General features: G+C 47.8%; 1 protein-coding gene across 2 annotated transcripts in view; it reads right to left on the bottom strand.

Annotated features, from left to right (window-relative positions):
- Nucleotides 1–17,132, bottom strand: part of COL27A1 (collagen type XXVII alpha 1 chain) — a 141,394-nt gene that overhangs the window by 18,489 nt on the left and 105,773 nt on the right. For both annotated transcript variants that reach the window (XM_033077501.2, XM_033077502.1), the window contains 6 exons: nt 17,002–17,055; nt 15,042–15,149; nt 2,384–2,437; nt 2,160–2,267; nt 741–794; nt 413–466 (listed from right to left, as the gene is read on the bottom strand). In XM_033077501.2, the coding sequence (XP_032933392.1) occupies nt 413–466; nt 741–794; nt 2,160–2,267; nt 2,384–2,437; nt 15,042–15,149; nt 17,002–17,055 (432 nt within the window). The remainder of the gene's footprint in view (nt 1–412; nt 467–740; nt 795–2,159; nt 2,268–2,383; nt 2,438–15,041; nt 15,150–17,001; nt 17,056–17,132) is intronic.

The following is a 17,132-nucleotide window of genomic DNA, read 5'->3' as shown; positions in this document are numbered from 1 at the left end:
TGGGGCACGAGGAACATGGAGCAGAGCAGAAACACCAGCAGCTGAAGATCAGCTCGTTTGTGCAGGGAGTTATTCTGACCTGGTCACAGAAAGCTACAAATCTGATTCCTTTTGGTTTGGGGATTGAGCCGAATTTCTGTGGATGCAGGAAAAACACATCCCCAGGGCTGGTGCTGGCTCAGCCTCTGGCACAAGGGCACGTGGTGCCTGGGCAGCGCGTGCTGGTGGCACCAGTGTCCTGGTACTGCCTGGAGGGCAAGGCTGTAGCTTTGAGGGGTTATGAAAGGGGCTGTGAGGTCAAGGAGGCACCTTTGCTTCTGCCACAGGGTGAGGAGAGTGCAGATGCATGGGAGACAATCATGAGCAGTGGCACAATCATCTCTTCAAGGGGACATGAGACTCCTGAACTCACCTTTTCCCCCTTTGGCCCTGGTGGTCCGATGGGCCCTGGTGGTCCTGCATGTCCCTGTGGAGAGCAGACAGCATGTGAGGAGCCAGGAAAGGGCTGGGGGACTGAAAGTCCTGCCTGGTTCCCTGCCACATCTCACAGCCCTGGGTGGTGCATGCCAGCTTTGGAGGGACACATGGGCAGGGATGAACCAAATGCAGGTGGTGAAAATGGAGTCTTGACAAAGAACTGAACTCGGGATCAGAACTAGATAATGGTTTAAGAACAATTTGCATCCTGGAGTGGCAGTTTTAAGAACAGATAAGCTGGGAGATGAAAATAAAACCCTTACCTGGTAACCCTTTAGGCCTGGGTCCCCTTGAGCCCCCATCCTTCCTGGAGCTCCCTGGAGAGACACAGACAGAGGGACTGAGAGCAGCCCGTGGTGTCAGCACCAGAGGAGGATGCACTGGGCTGTGACAGCAAAGCTTGGCTCCACATGGGACTGTGGCCAGTCCTTCCCCTGGCCACCAGTGAGCTCTGCTGCAAACCTGGTGGCTTTTGCTTGGCTTTAACCTCTTACACATGGAGAGGGGTGCCAGGAGCCATTCTGTGCCTTTGCCAGCCTGCAGCAATGGATTCCCCACCTCACTCAGCTTTGCTATCAGAAATGGCTGCATTTGTGTGCTCTTCCTCTGCCCCCCTGCACATCTCTATATCCAAATTAGCGTGTGCTAGGAAGTCCACCAGACTGCCACAGATCAGAATCACATATTTAGCAGAGTGAACAAAGGGGTTTAAATCAGATCATCAGATTAAAGTGAGCCACAAAATTTCCATATAATCCCATTTAGCATGGAATAAAGCCCTTTCCACAAAACAGAGACATGTCCACTCCAACAGACTGTTGCTCAGATATTGCTTTGCCTCCTTGTGAAATAATCCATGGAGGTTTTGCCAAAGACTATTAAGGGAGGATATATGGTGAGGCCGTAAATTTTAGTGCAGGAAAACACTATCAGCAGAACCACCACTCCATCACTTTTTGCTGCTGTTCTGAAATATCACCACTATTCCTAGTTCATAAATAACTCCTGATGTTGCACTAAGTTCTATCAAATAGAGTGCAAGAAGTTTCCTAACCAGCTTGCAATGCATAAGAGGTACTTTTACATATCACTGCATTTGTCTCTTGTGCCTAAAGCAAATTAAATTTCTGCCCTCTCTGCCATACTATGGCTGTTCTCTCTGGAAGCCTCACCTTCAGTACCCAGCTCAAACCCTTTCCCATGCTGTATTTCTTCTTGCTCCAAGTGTTTTAGATAAGTAGATCAAGAGTGGGTGTAGAAACAGGGCAGGAATCCAAGGCAGAGTTCCTTATAACAACACAGCTCGACTTGGAAGCAGCTCTTGCCATGAGTGTGCAGTCTCAGAGGGGAAGATCTTTGCAAAAAATAGCTTATCAGCTCACTCAGCTGAGGAAAAATCCCCAATATTTCAGCAATTTCAGCCTATCTGGGGAGTTGTGAAGAACTGCCTCGATGCAACGTGAGCTGGGCTCACGGGGCACCACCCCAACCACCCCATGGACTCTCTCCTGTGCTGCTCAGAACACAGATTGAGATGTTTTGACCAATTAACCCCATCTGACAGCATTTCCCTCAGTGCCCTGGAGCCTGTGCTGGGCTCTCTGCTCCATTCAGGCCCGTGCCCACCACTGCCAGCCAGGTTTCTCTGTGTTGAGTTCAAGCATTTGCAGAGCTCTTCTCACCATCGGTCCCAGGGTACCTCGGGATCCTTTGGGGCCCTGGTTCCCCTTCGGCCCCTGCCTCCCTGGGGATCCCATCTCGCCGAGCTGCCCCTGGTAGCCTTTGCTGCCCTGCAGAGCAAAGGCACTGACATCAGTGTGGGACAAAACTTCTGCAGGAAAACATCAGAGATAGGTAAGGAAAGAGAGACACACAGGCTGTGATGTTATCAGAGAGATGCTCCTACCTTCTGGCCAGGCTTGCCTTTTTCCCCCTGTTTTCCTGGTTTCCCTTCTGGTCCCTAGAAGAGGGGAAAAAAAGAGGATGTTGGAATGGGAAAGCAAAGAAGTCACATCTCAACCAGCCACTCCCAAGCCATTTCCCCAGCACACACAAACCTGAGAGCATCCTCACCCAGCCATGGGGAACAAGGAGCCCAGGAGGTTGTGCAGGTCAGACCAAAGCCACAGGTGCTACAGCTGGGGCACGGCTGAGTTTGGTCTTTAGCTGCTCCCACACATGGAGGAAAACTCATTGCTTAAAGGTGGAAAGACCTTTGTGCTCAGGTGGCTATTGGGCAACACAGCTGAAAGGTGATACTGTGATAATTTTGATGATGATGACTTTAAAATCACATCTTGAAGACAGGTGGGTCATGGAAAACTGCCATCAGATGTGTGCCTCTGTCTCCAAGGGTACATAAGAAGGATCTCCAGAAGTGCACCTACCCAAACACATTTACCCTGATTCCCACAAAAGGTTTCCTCTGGTTCACACCTGAGCTGCCATCTCTGCACCACTGCTCTCCCAACAGCTGTATCCTTCATCAGCTTTGGCACTAAATTAGGTATCAACACTTTTTATATAGTTTCAGGACCCTACCAAATAGAATCATTGATTCCACACCACCTCTCCTTCTTTTTACCTTGTGAAAACAGGCAATGGTTTCATTCTCTATCCACCTACCATGCACAACTTCCTGCTCACAGTGAAAACCCCCTCCCTCTATTTGTATTATTACTGGCACACACACAGAACCCCCAATCTACTGATGAGGATTCTAGAAATGCAGTGGGATGCAAAACTTGAGGTGGGAGCCATGGCAAGCAGAGACAGGAATGCTGAACTGCTGTCAGAACCCAGTGTGGGTGCAGAACCTGCTGCCCCTCCTCACACCCACACCACAGAAATGTGCTGTGATGAGCAGCTAAATACAGCAGCCTCTCCTTAGGGACCTCAGGGAACTCATTTTTTCCAGTGTTTGACCCTGCTGGCTGCAAGGGAGACAGAATATTTTGAATTTGACAGAAAGAAGCAGAAAGTATAACTGAGCAAAATAACTCATGCTTTCTTGGCAATTGTGACAAACTTTTCAACAGCATCTCCACACCAGCACCACACCTCTCCCTCTGCTCCCCTGCCTCCCAGCTATGAAGGTACAATTTTCACCATGGTTGGTGCTGCAGTCTCAGCTGAATAACAGCAACTTATAAAGTGAGGCATATCTGGGGCTTTTCACTCTGATCTGAAACATGGGCCTCAGATGTGCCTGCTCTGAACACAGAGGAGGAATTTAGATTTATTCCAACCCTAAAGGATTGTGCCAGTTCACTTCCCCAGAGGGAACAGCTCCATTTTACCTAAGTCAAACATTTCAGGAGCTCACTTTGCCAACACCATTAGGCTTCACAAAGGACAGGTCCCTGCTGAGGAGCACATGAGCCTTGTTCTGTGTCTCTTCCATACTGCTCAGGGCTTTTTTTGTGTGCTATTTTTTTGCAGCCACTTTCCAAGAGATCACTTTTGGAACTACTTTCCCACAGATGCTGAGCAGCCGCAGTAGATGATGGGTGCCAAGCCTCCAGCATCACCCACATGATTTACACTTTTGACAGGAGTACAGAGGAGTTCTCACTAGTGAAAGCATCAGAAATGGCCAAACCCTCCCAGCTCTACAGCAGCTCATTGTGGGACCTGGTACTCAGCACCTGAAGCACAATAACTCTGCAGCAGTGCCCTGGCACATTATGGTTTTAAAATTTGGAGAGGGAATAGTGGAATCACTCACAAAACTTTACTGTCAAAACAAGATGTGACTGAATAAAGAGACAACTGGGGTTTTTAATCAGTTGCATAGTGTTTTTCCATCAGTCTCCCTGGACTTTTGGAAGCACAAGCAGTAGATGCTTCCTGCAGATGGGAGAAAGCCCATTTTAAGCTAGATCTGTTCCTAACCCAGTGATGGCCAAGCCCTTGTTCTTCTCCAGCAGAGTTGTTTTGCATACTTAGATATGCTCCTGGAACTGCAGTGTTGTGGCAGGTCATGAAACAAAGATTTCCATGCAAAGGTTCTATCCCCAGGCTGAGAATGTGTTATATTGTCTGTAAAAATGCAGATACCAGTACATTGATGAGACACACTTTGTCATTGTGCAGGGCAGGTGGACCCTGTTCATGGGGAGGTCACGAGGGTCTCACAGATACTTCAGAAGAGTCTGAAGTACAGCCTGGTCCCCTCCACCAGGATACATCTCCCATGAAAGCTTCATGACTGAAACTTGATTCTACCCTGCATTGGAAAATGTCTTTGCTTTTCGAGAAGACAAGTTTAGGCTTTATATTTTCCCATCTGAGAAACAAAATTTGCACACTGCTCCTAAAATCTGCCAGCATTCAAGGTCCTGCTTGCACTCGCCATCATGGAGCACAAATAGAGGGGCTAGAGTCATCTGGGAGAGGGTGAACAACAAAAACCAAACCAAACTTTGACAGTCCAAGTCCTGCTCCCAAAAATGAGCTCAATCCACAGTGAGACTGTGCCACGTACAAACAGCTTCTCAAACTTTCTCAGGGTTCCTTCAGCTTGTCTTTTCCCTGGGTGGTGGATGTGAGCACAGATACGGGTTCCAATAAACTCCTTGCTCCATTTTCCCCTTATGACGCATCGGCCTCATGGAGCAGGGATGTTCATCTGCTCCAGAAAGCTCTCCTGGGTCCTCCAGCTGGGGTGCAGCTCTTTCTCCATTGCTGAAGAGAAAAAAAAAACATTGGCAGCATCACCAGCTCCTGTCAGTGACAGTGAGATGAGCTGTCACTCACAGCAAGCCATAGAGACATTGTTCCAAGCCTCCCTTGCTGTTCTTGACTCTCATCCACTGGTTAAAAGCTTGGCTGGTATAAAAAAATGGGTCAGAGCACGCTGGCGACACCACGGGCAGAGACGTGGCTCAGATTGTGACTCACTGAGTCACCTCCTCGAGAGGAATGAGCTCTATCAGTCAGGGATATTTCTGTGCTCTCCCAGCACGCTTTCTAGGACTTTGGCCAGCAAGCTCTGCTGGTGAGTGGGAAGCCTACCATGTGTCTGATTTTCCTGGATATGCTTTCTCCAACTGCGCAGGAATTCTGCCCAGATGAATTTAGAGGCAGTTCAACACTTGTCTGGGGTTCCCAGATATGCGATATCTCTACTTGTGATGATCCAGATGTGGTTGCTGTTGCAATCCCAGATGTTCCCAGGGCACATATGCAGGGGTTTGCACAGTTCCCAGAAATCACTGCACTGCCACACTCCACACATTGCACAGAGAAGAAAAAGCCCAGCAACAACTTTGGTAGCCTTCAGAAATAGTCCCATCCCTTCTCTCTCCATTCTTCTGACTCATCTGTCCAGGGATGAAAAAAATCAGGGCCAGAACAGGAAGGAAAAAAAAAAAGATAAAAATAAAATTTAATGAGGTCATATCTTCATCCAGGCTCTCTCAAAGTACATTGGGAATGTAGCACCTTTTGGTACCTCTTTTACTGCAGTGTAAAGTTCCTAAGGTTCCTAAGATTTCTTCCCTCTTTAGCAGAGACAGGAGTGAGGGCAGAAGATGTACAAAAGCCTGTATATCAAAATAATTAAATCCAAGTTTCCTTTGCTGGACTCACATCAGTTGGGTCACTGTGCCAAGGCACTGAACACTCCACGCTTTTGTTCGTGGGGTTTGTACACATTTTGTTGTATGCCTTGGGTTAATGGTTTGCTGAGAAAATATATCTTCTTTCCAAGCTTCCTCTGTCAGTGGGACTATTTTTAAACGGTGATTTCTCTTTATATGCTGCATTCTTCACTAGAGAAGCATATCAGTACCTCCAGATGATGATGGTATTTGTGACCAGGGACAGTGGAAAACAGTGGTTTTATTAAGTCACATGCCTTCAGCTATGCCAAAATATCCAAGGAAAGCAAAAAAAAAAATAAAAATTATAGTCTTAGGTCTAGCATGTTTAAAATTTCATTGTCATTTTCAGTAAGGACACAGATTTACAAGGATTTTTTTAGTATAGCCTTAGATATTCCCCTGAGGGAAAGAAGAATGGTTTATTTTCCAATGCAAATTGGTTAATTTTTAAAGAAAAAGAAAAAGAGACTTCCAGCTGCTGATGGCCTTGACAGAAAAGTCAGATCTATTGCCCAGCACAACAGCAACATCTAACAGGAGCAAATAGATGAGCAGCTCAGCTTTAAATTCACCAGACATCAACAGTTGAAATCTATGTTCTGACAACAACATCCAGAAAAACAAAACAAGGAAGTTGAATGAACTGCAGAGAGATATGTCCTGAACAGAGCCAAACAACAAACAGAGTTAAAATCCTGACCCAAACTTCCCCACAGCCAGTGATGCTCTTGCTGCAGGCAATGGGTCGGGGAAGTGGGAACAGAGATGTGACTCACCATCCTGCTCTGGCTCTTGGCATTCCAGAGGGCAAATATGTTCCTGCCTTGCTTGCAGCACAGCACAGGAAGGAAGGTCTCGAGGGCACAGAACTGGTGGGAGAGCTTCCCAAAGCTTGCCTCAGGCTGCTTCAGGATTGCTCAGGACTGCTGTGGAGCAGGAGCATATTTTCAAACTATTTTTTTTTTGGTGTATGTCATTGAGTGAAGGTCTGAGGTCACTCCTCCCTCCCAAAAAAAATGAGGCAGGAAGAGACAGAACCACCAGAATGCAGCTACTGAGCAAAGGAAAAAAAAGTGACATGGTGGCAGAGGAAAAAAAAAGTGATAGTTTGAGGCACTGGATGTAAAAAGGGCAGGAAACCTAAAGCAACAATAAAGGTAGGAAGCATGAACCATAGGATGACCATGCCCATATTGTCCAGCCAGTGAGCTCATTTAAAGGGAAATGAAAAAGCCCCATATAATTTCCTACTGCTCAGCAATGTCTCCATATGAGAACCTCCACTTAATAAACTTTGATCGAGAGAAGCCTCCCCCCATGGAGGACAGTTCACAAGCACTCAGGAAATTAGTGGGATTATTTAGGCCGGGCATTTGAAGACATAAATGTTTTGGATTTATAAGAAACACATTTCATAATCACTCTGCCTAGCAGTAGTCTGGAAGGGGAGGAGACAGGGCAGCAGCTCCTGAATGAGTATGGGGAAAGAAGAAAGACTCAACTGTTCTCGAGAAGAAAGACCTGATTGTGCTGTGAGGTTCAGAGGGTTTCACTGGGAGCACTGGGAAGTAATGGGCTCTGGGCCTGCTTGTGGAAACCCGAGAGGGAGTGCAGGTAGAGCTGGCTGGCTGCGCTCAAAGAAAGAGCAAATTGGGGAAATCCTATAAAAAGGTCTTGGATGGCAAGACTACAGCCAGAATTGCTGTGACTTTCCTTTCAGCTCAGTTCCTCAGCTTACAATGGGAATCCAACCCAAAATTGTGTATTCTGAACTCTCTGCTTAAGAGCAAACTCTTATCTGCATGCAGCTGTTGCTCTGAAACTTGCTGTTTTTGGTTTTGTGGAGGAGGAAGTCCATTTAACTTGATTTTCCTAAGCAGCCACAGTGTAAGGCAGCAAAGAGTCATGTACAGAGCTGTGCTGTGTGCTCTGAGCCGCTCTGGTTCAGTTTGGTAGCTCTGAACTGCCACTAATTTGTTGTTTCTGGGAAAAATCCATTTTCCCCCACTCTCTTTGCCTCTACTTCCTCATCTCCAAGAAAGCACGGGAGACAAAGGTGCCACTAAAACGCTTGATGGATGAGTGGGAAGTGTAGGAGAAGTGCAGGGCCTCATCCCCACTGAGCTGAGAAACTTTCAGACACAATGAAACCAAAACGCTCCAAAAATTAGTGTTGGAATCTGACAATGGGAAAGAAAAGAACAGAGAGAGCACCTGGGCAGCACAGCTCTGACTGACACTCCCCCAAACACTAAGGGTTAATATCTTCCTTTTGAAGGACACAGATGCCCTGGGGCTGTGGAAGAGGAGGGGAATGAAATCCTCTCTTGCAATAAGGAGGGGAATCTTGGAGCAACTGCCTGAAAAGTGCGTCTCCTTCGTCTGAGTCAGGAAAGAAACCGTGCCAAGTCAATGGGATTTATTTCAAATTCTGGCTCATTTTGACTCCTATTAACTCTAAACGAAGACCAGCTGGGATCAGCCTGCCTTCCCCAGCAGCAGAGCCTACGAGGGCCAAGCAGCCCCTCAGCTGCTGGAGAGCAGCCTCAGTTGCTGCAGGCAGCAGTTCCCTGGGGCTGGGAAAGCTCTGTGATTCCCTGTAGGATGCACAGGGCTCACAGGCAACCCTGGGCCACTCCAAAGGTTTCAATGGATTTGGTGGACTGAGTGACAGAGAGCAGAATAGCAAAAAAAGTGGGGAAAGTCCCACACAGTGTCACCCCAACAACAAAATCCAGCATGTGCCTCTTCATGAAGTGGGATGCCCAGGAAAGGCTGAGCCTGGGGCCAGCAGCACTGATTGTCACAGCAAGAGGAGAAGCTGATTGCAGCTGTGGGCAGAGGTGCCCAGGGATGAGCACCCTGGTTCTGGAAGGGGAAGCAGAGAGACCCAGGCCTGCAGCTGCACAGAGGCACGGCCCTCACTCTTGGTCTCATACTCTTCAAAGCAGAGGTTTTCAGCATATTTGCCTGCATTTCTGAGCAACTTTTGATTTTTGATGCAGGACAAATACTTGCTCATGGCTTTCCTGGGTGTAATGGTACTCCAAGGCTGTGACACACCACGGCCAAGTGCAAACACCTTCAGCTCTGGAAACTGGGCTCCAGTATGGGAACTGGCCCTGCTGATGTAGCAGCTACTGAAAAGGACAGGGGTATGGCCTGTTGTGATCTCCTGGGCCACCTCTGCCACCCACTGACCTCCTGCATGACCCTGAGAAAACCACTTTGCTACCTTGTGCATCTACTCCTAACACAAAATTCAAGGGCAGGATTTGGAGTAACACTACCCATTCCCTACGATACAGGATGTGAGGATCTCGCTGGTACCACTGACACACTGCCCTCCCCTGCACACTGAGCCTGGTGTTCTCATTCCTTCCTCTGCTCACTCAGAGGGTGACCCCACACCCTCTAGCTGGGGGAGTTTAAGAAATTTCTTTCAACTAATTACTCCACAGACAGCCCATGGTCCAGGACACAAAACCCAGTTTTTCCAGGAAACAACAGCTCAGTACATTATCAAAAAACCCCATAAACTTCTGCATGGAGAGCAGAGATTAAAACCAGTGGTGACTCCAGGATTGTCCTTCGGCAGCCTCAGATTTTCAGGGAGCTGAATGCCATGGATGTGGTGCTGCCAGCTGTGGCTGAGCTCATGTATATGCAGAGAATGGCTGGATTCAGCGACAGCAGAGCCAGGCGCTTTGTTGCAGAAAACCTTTGAATCATGTTTCCAGTGGCAGGAAACAGAAAAGAACAAAGAGCAAAAACCACTCTGGGACAAATTCTGCTGTAAGTGATGTTTGGACAACTTTGTACAAGAGCAATGTGTCGGATGAGAAGAAGCTCCTGCTCTGCCCTGGCACTGCAGAGCCCAGACAGCAGCCCCATCTCAGCATGGCACTGCTCGGAGCAGAAAGTCCATCCTGGCCAGCAAGCCCTCCTTCCACTTCAGGATTGTAGCCTGTAGATGAGGGAGGGACAAAACTGTGATGGGAAGGATCCTCAGGACACCATCCAGAGCTGTGTGTGGGGTTGTTCCTGCTCTGGGAGCGACCACAGCACCGGAGCCAAGAGCCACGAGTTCACTCCATGCTCTGTACTTCATGGCTTGATCTTGTGAGTTCCCTCAAAAAACCTTCTCAGCTCTGCAGCCCAGCCCAGCTCTGTCACTCTCCCCTCCTGAAGAGCAAATGAAAGGACTTGGATCTTGTTGCAGCAGAGCAAAAGGATTTACAGCCCCCTTCAAGCTCTTCTGGGCTGATGGTGCACATCTGCATGCCACAGCAGGGCCGGCAAATGCAGCAAGATCTTCTCTGATGTAATTGTTTATGGCAATTTAGACCATTGGAGTGTCTGGCTCAAAGCTTTCTGAGTCCTGACATGGCTCGAATGACACTGCAGATAGGATTTCAGGTTAAAATTAAAGTGGAAAGAACTCGACTCCCAGTTTTGCTGAACAATCAGGGAATTTCTTGTTTCAGAGCATGTTGTATTTCAGTACTTCCAGGCTCTCCAATTGCTTTCCTGGAACTGTAAACCTCTTGCTATCAGATGTCTGCCCTGTATGGCAACCAGCACATTACAAAAACCACAGTGCAGAGCCACAGAGCGCAGCTGGAAACCCATCACCTCCCTCCTCAGCCTGGGCCTTCCTCAGCCACTCTGGATCATCCTCTCAGGGAAGGGCTGAAATGCCACATTTTCTATCACAGCAGCAGAAGGAAGCACTTTTTGGGGGAAGGTTACTCTCTCTCCCACTTGCCTGTGGCCAGGTTGTTGGTGGCACACCAGTGACTCCAGCCTCTGACTTTTACCATCCTCTGATGCAACGAGCAGCTCTGATGGGCACTCAGATCCTTTGTGAATGCAGGTTACTCTCCAGGGATGTTCTCTGGGCATTTCAGGCTCTGTGGCTCTATTCCCTGACAGCCTTACAGATGAGCAGATGAATCATCTTTTTATTTTGGCAAACCACACCATGACTTGCACTGCTGGTGGACGCCTTGCCAGAGTTCACCAGGCTGTTGCACTTTCCAGTGTGTGGGGAATATCCTCGTTCTGCCTTGCCCATACAAAAAGTCTGCATTTCCAGCCAGTCTGTCTGAATGCCCAAACAGTTCCTGGTGCTCTGCAAGGGGAAGGGATTTTCAGCCTTTTGTTGTTCAAACCAGAGGGCAAATGGCCACGTTCAGAAGAGAGTCAAAGTCAAGTGAAGGCAATGCATTTGTGTTAGAAGACAGAAGATAATATGTGGAATAATAAGCTCAGGAAAGGTACACATCTCTGGGAATTCCAACTGGATCTTGCACTGGTGCTCTCATTTCTTTCTTATGGCCAGGGGGACAACTGGCCCATTCCTCCACTGGGCAGGAACTGGGGCTGAACGGAGCAGTGTGAACTTGGACAAAGTGACCAAAAGATAGAGGATACTCATTTATCTCAGCTCCAGCTGCCTTGAGCCCTGCCAGCCACAGCTGTGAAGCTCATGGACCATCTCAGCTGCCAGGTTTGTTTGCTGAAATCCACTGGCGTTGAAACACGTACAAACTACCCCTGGAGACTTGACTGGGGCCTCCCTGCTGCTTTTTGTTTGAGATTCAAAACCACAGTGGAAATCGGTTTTCAGATATGTTAATGCTGGAAATGGCTGAGCCAAGTGAAAGCTGAAGATCTCTGAAAAACGTTTCCTGAGCACAGAGGGAAGTTTGGTTGTGCTGAGGCAGTCATGTGCTCTCAGCATCGGGATGACTCTCTGGAAAATGAAGTCTTGCTCTGAAAGCCACATGTGCTCTGCTGATCCCACTGATCACCAGGTGAGTGCTCTCTTCTGCAGGACCCAAAAGGGCAGCACAGACCCTCTGTGCCTCCTCCAGCTTTCAGAGTTGCTCTGGGGTACATCTCTCTGTCTGCCATCTCCAGGGAGCTCCAGGACGGCAGATCCTTTTATCTCCTACCATCCTTCATGCTGGCCTGCTGCCACGTTAGGTGTGAGCTGTTGTGCCAAATTCTCCAGCTCCTGTACCTGCTCTGCCAGCACCAGCCTCTGCTCCACGCCAGGATATACAAAACAGGCTGAAAATGTACCAGCAGTGAAGTGAGATCATTTCAGAGCAATCTGGCACCTCATTTCCTACATCTGTCACAAGGACACTTGATAGGGAAGTGTCACATTCCTGTAGACATAAGCAAAATAAAGATTAAGACTAAACATTTCCTTGGCATTAAGGACAAACCTTCAGGACGTGGTGTGGCTGCAGAACTTTGTGATGAAAAGGGGTTTTCTCCAGAGGTTGTTGCTGTCCATGGAGGGCATGTCCCTGTGAGTCCCCCTCTGGAGTAACACAGGGACAAGCCAAGGTTTAGGAGAACCTTGTCTGTGTCCACAATCACAGATGGGCATCAGCTTCCTCAAACTAACTTCCAGAAGCAGAAGATGAGCTTCACACCCCCAAATGGAGCTCAGTTTGTTGGCACAGGTAACTGCACAGATCCTTGTGTGTGCACCTTTCCTGCTAAGGGCACAGAAGCATCAAAATCTTCCCTGTCCCCTTTGCAGCTGAGCAGGATATCCCAACAAATACTGGGGCTGAGGAAAAGCCCAGGAAAACATCAGTGGATCCAGGCAGGAATGTGGTGAAGCACAGATGTAAGGATTTAGGGGTGTCATGCCAGGAGAGGCCAAATGGAGATGCAATAGCTAAAAATGAAGTTCTTAAAACCATCTAAAGTGATTATTGGACAGCATAACTCTGTCACATCAGAAGTAGTAAAGTCATTCACAGCAGGGTGGTGTGGAACCCCTCAGTATCTGCAGCACCCAAACCCAACATGCTCCCTCTCCCTGCAATTCCAGTGCCATCAACACCTTCCCCAATCAATTTCCATACAAATCCTGGACAGGAGTTTGTCACCTTGACATCTGCCCTTGGTTGAACAACCTTCACCTTCCCCAGGACAAGGTTTTTTGTTGTCTTAGTCCAGTAGCCTTAAAGACTTCTGTGCATCATGCAGTTTGTGGTGGGCTATGTCTGTGGTGGCTTTTGCAGCATATCCTCCAGAGGATGGCTTGGCTGGATATTCCAGCTTCTGACCCTCAGCTGGAAAGGAGGGGCTTGCAGTAACTTGTAGCAGTTTGCACTTCCGAGCTGTAATCCTTATCTTGACAGAAATCTAAGGAAGATCCCACTGATATTTATACTCTCCATGGGAATGTAGGGTGAAATTCTTAGTAATGGGAAGAGGAAAATTATTTGTGCTTCTGTCAGAGGACTTCCATATTTAAATGACCTCAGTGAGCACAGGAACACCAGCCTGTGGATTAGGTAACAGTGTCTGGCAGGGGAGGCAGCACTATCTGGAGCCTACGCAGGTCTGAAAGTCTGCCTGAGTTTAGGCATTAGGAAATACAAAGAAGTATAATAAAATAGTAGATGGAAATATAGCACTCTGCAGTAAGAAAAAACAACCAAAAGGGAGTGATTATGGGCAGGAATCTTGGCTCTACTGACTCCTTTTTAAAAAAAAAATAAACCAGAAAACAGCATCATGTTCCCAGGGACATGCTGGCAAACAGCAGTGACAAAGTCTGAGAGAATCTGTATTTTATACTTTCTAACTTAATATGGCTTTTGCATGATTTTAGTATTTTTATTGGTTCTTAAAACATACACAATATAAACATGTGAAGCAGCCAGAAGGAGGGCGACTGCCCAGCTGTGCCAGCCTGCAGCTGGGAAGGAGCTGGGGTGTTGGGGACCACCCTTGCCTGTGGTATGATCCCAATCCTGAAAGGGCTCCCTGTTGGGTACAGGGGCCTGTGGCCAAGGGTGGCCTTATTTGGGGCAGGACTAGAGGCTTTTTCTGCACGTTTATGGTGCTGCACTACAGTATTAAGCCAGTGTTTCCACTTTCTAGTCGAGTCAGTGCTCAAATCCCAACCTCAGCCCAAAAATAACACAAATCCATCTCTTTTGCTGCTTCCATCCTCTCACACCCTTCTCCCTGCCCTCCTTTTAGCCAGCCACAACACCACCAAAAGGAAAATCGATGTTTCACCGTGGAGCATCCACCCAGGCTCAGTGGTACCTGCAGCCCTGCTGCTTCCCACCCAGCCCAGGCTGGGACTCCAGAGCTGCCTTTAAATTTGGTTTTCCTGTTGTTTTTCCACAGAAGTGTGGAGCTGCAGGAGGGGTAAAACAAATGCCACAGGGGAGCAGGGCATCCCAGTGAATGAGCCTTGATAACTCTGATCCAAGACAACAATCACAATAATAATAAATAATAAACCATGTCATCAACCTGATAAACTCCACATTTCAAGCAGAAAGGCCTGATTTGCAGAGCAGCCCTGGGGCACTGGGCAGAGCCTTCTTCCACCTGACACTGCCCTGCTTCCTCTCATCTCAGAGCCAGAATCAAACTTTGTCTTTCCACAGTACCAAGATCAGACCTCCAAGTGAACCAGACATACCCAGGATATTCACTGAGGATCCAGGAGTCAGCCTGCTGATTTCTCCTAGTTGTTTTCTATATTTAATGGGGAAATCTTAGAAAGGAAGACCAGGAGCAAGCAAGGAACCATCAGAGAAGGCACAAGGTGGCCAATTCCAAGCTCCAAGCCAGCTGTGGCAACCAGGGAGCAACCAGCCCCTCTCAGTCCTCTGGGCCTCCCCCCTAACCCCACCTTACAGATGTGTGGGAGGGAGGCTCCATTTCTCAAAGCCTGTGGCAGACCAGACTCACATCCTCCAGGGTGAATCCCAGCTGAAAGACCAAACCACCTCCTGGACAGAGCTTTTCATGAAAACGTTTTTCATGGAAATAACCCACTTTAGCATAATGTTTATGACAAGTTCCATCTCAGGTGACCCCCTGCCCTGAGCAGTGTCCTGGTTCACAAAGTCATCACCACAGGGAGCCCAGGGGCCACCAAGGGCTGGTTCACAGACTCACTCGGACACCTGGGATGCCGGGATATCCAGGAGCTCCTTCCTTTCCCTTCAGTCCTTCACTGCCTTTCTCTCCTTTCTCTCCTTCTGGGCCTTGCTCTCCTTTGTCTCCCTGTGGAAGAGAGGAGGGTGGGAGGTTTTCATACCCACACAAACACATGGGTCACTGTACAAAGCTCTTGCAAGGGAAAACCCCACCACATAATTAATATTTCAGGAGTCTGAGAGGAAGAGAGCCTGCAAGAAAAAGGATGAATGAGGATGAGTCATAATACACTTGACATTTAAAAAAAGGAGCAAACCCAGGTTTCTTTTCTTTACAATCTCTTGGCTGAAGGAGAAAGAACTCCCCCATTACACAGAGTAACCTGAACCTCTTTGCTTCTCCTGCATTAAGGCCTGAACCTCCCACGTGAATGAGGCAGGCAGACAAGATTTGAAAGTCCCCCTTGCCTCATCCAGAAGCCCTGAGCTTGAGATGCTGAAAGGCTTTTAATAGGATGGGTTTGTCTGGAGTGGCTGCTCAGCTCCTGCTGCCAAACAGAAATCAGCCCAGGGCTCCAATAAACACTCTGTGAAACTGTGTCACTGTGCCCTGTAAAGCATCTATGGCCTGAGCACTGGGTATCCTGTCAAATCACTGCTCTGACAATTACAGAATCATAGAATTAAAGAATCATTTGGGTTGGAAAGGAAGTTTGAGACGAATGAATCCAAACTTCAACCCAGCACTGACAAGCCCACCACTAACCCGTGTCCCCAGGTGCCACTTCTAGGGAGAGTGACTCCACCACTTCCTGCTCTAATGCCTGGCCACCCTTTGCAGTGAAGAATTTATTCCAAATACCCACTTAAAGCTTTCCATGTGAAAACAGATGATGAAATTTGTGAAAAAATCTGGCAGATAATAAAATTTTAGTATTTGGCAAGATCAACCAACTGAAACACAGGCCAGAAATACCACCATACAAGTGTAAGAAGTACATTTATAGCTGCTTTTCTTTTATCAAGATATATATTGTAAATATTTTGTATTATTCAGTACTACCACTCAAAATTATAAGGAGACAATGAGAAAGGCCAGTTTTATACTGAGAGCAACCTTGCAGCCAAGCAGCCTTGAACTGAGCCATTTTCCTCTTGCACCTGTGTTGGGAGAGCTCAACAAGATCTCATCTGGTTAAAGAGCACAGACACATCTGGTGAAGTGTCCAGAGACACATCTGGGGTGGAAAGAGCTGGTTTGGTTCAACAGCTCCTGGCCATGCCAGCAGTGCAAGAGAATACAGAAGCCTTGATTGTCCTAAAGGAAGAGATTTTTGGTCCAACATTCAGAGATAAGCAGAAGTAAAGACACATGGCAAATAGTTTAACTAGAAAGAAGCAATAAACTGCATTGTTGTGGGATGGGCTGCTCTTTCTTTCCATGGAACAAAATTGTTGGCCTGTTTGGAAAGGCTGGCTGTGCAGGGACAGGAACCAGAGCCCTGTGCCAAAGGCAAGGTAGCAAACTCACAGCAGTGAGATACAGAGTGAACCCTGAGTGAGATCCTGGGGCTCTGCCAAGGGAAGGGGATCTGGTTTCTTTACTCTCTAACATTGTTCTGGTCAGTGGTGCAGGAGAGAGTGATGGACAATTCTTGATTTCCCTTGCCAGGCCCAGGAATTCCTGATTAGCTGGAAATTTGATCTGTAAAGGCTCAAATAAAACAGACAAATTGTTGGAAACCAGATTTTGAAGAACTTGACCTTTTTGGAGATCTGAGCAGATGCCAAAAAACGTGGGTAGAGGAGTGAAACAGGAGTGGTTTGTTATGTGTGCTTGCAGAAAAAAATCCTTAGAGATTGCAGGGCAGAGGCTTATTCCACAGAGGACCCAAAATCCCCTTGGCCTCTTCCCAGCTCTGGGAATCACAGGGACACAGAGATGTGTGAGACTGGAACTCCATGGGGGTGAGGATTACCTTGATCCCATCTGGCCCGAGCTGCCCGCTGTCCCCTTCCAGCCCGGGTTCTCCCTGTGGACAGAAGCAATCACCATGAGGCTGTGCCTAAATGTGCTTTTCCCTGAGCTTTCTGCAGCTGGCTCACTGAT

Source organism: Catharus ustulatus, chromosome 21, assembly GCF_009819885.2.
Source record: "Catharus ustulatus isolate bCatUst1 chromosome 21, bCatUst1.pri.v2, whole genome shotgun sequence".
In the NCBI taxonomy this organism is placed as follows: domain Eukaryota; kingdom Metazoa; phylum Chordata; class Aves; order Passeriformes; family Turdidae; genus Catharus; species Catharus ustulatus.
Note: the sequence above shows the minus strand (reverse complement) of the source record. Positions and strands in the feature narration are given on the sequence as shown.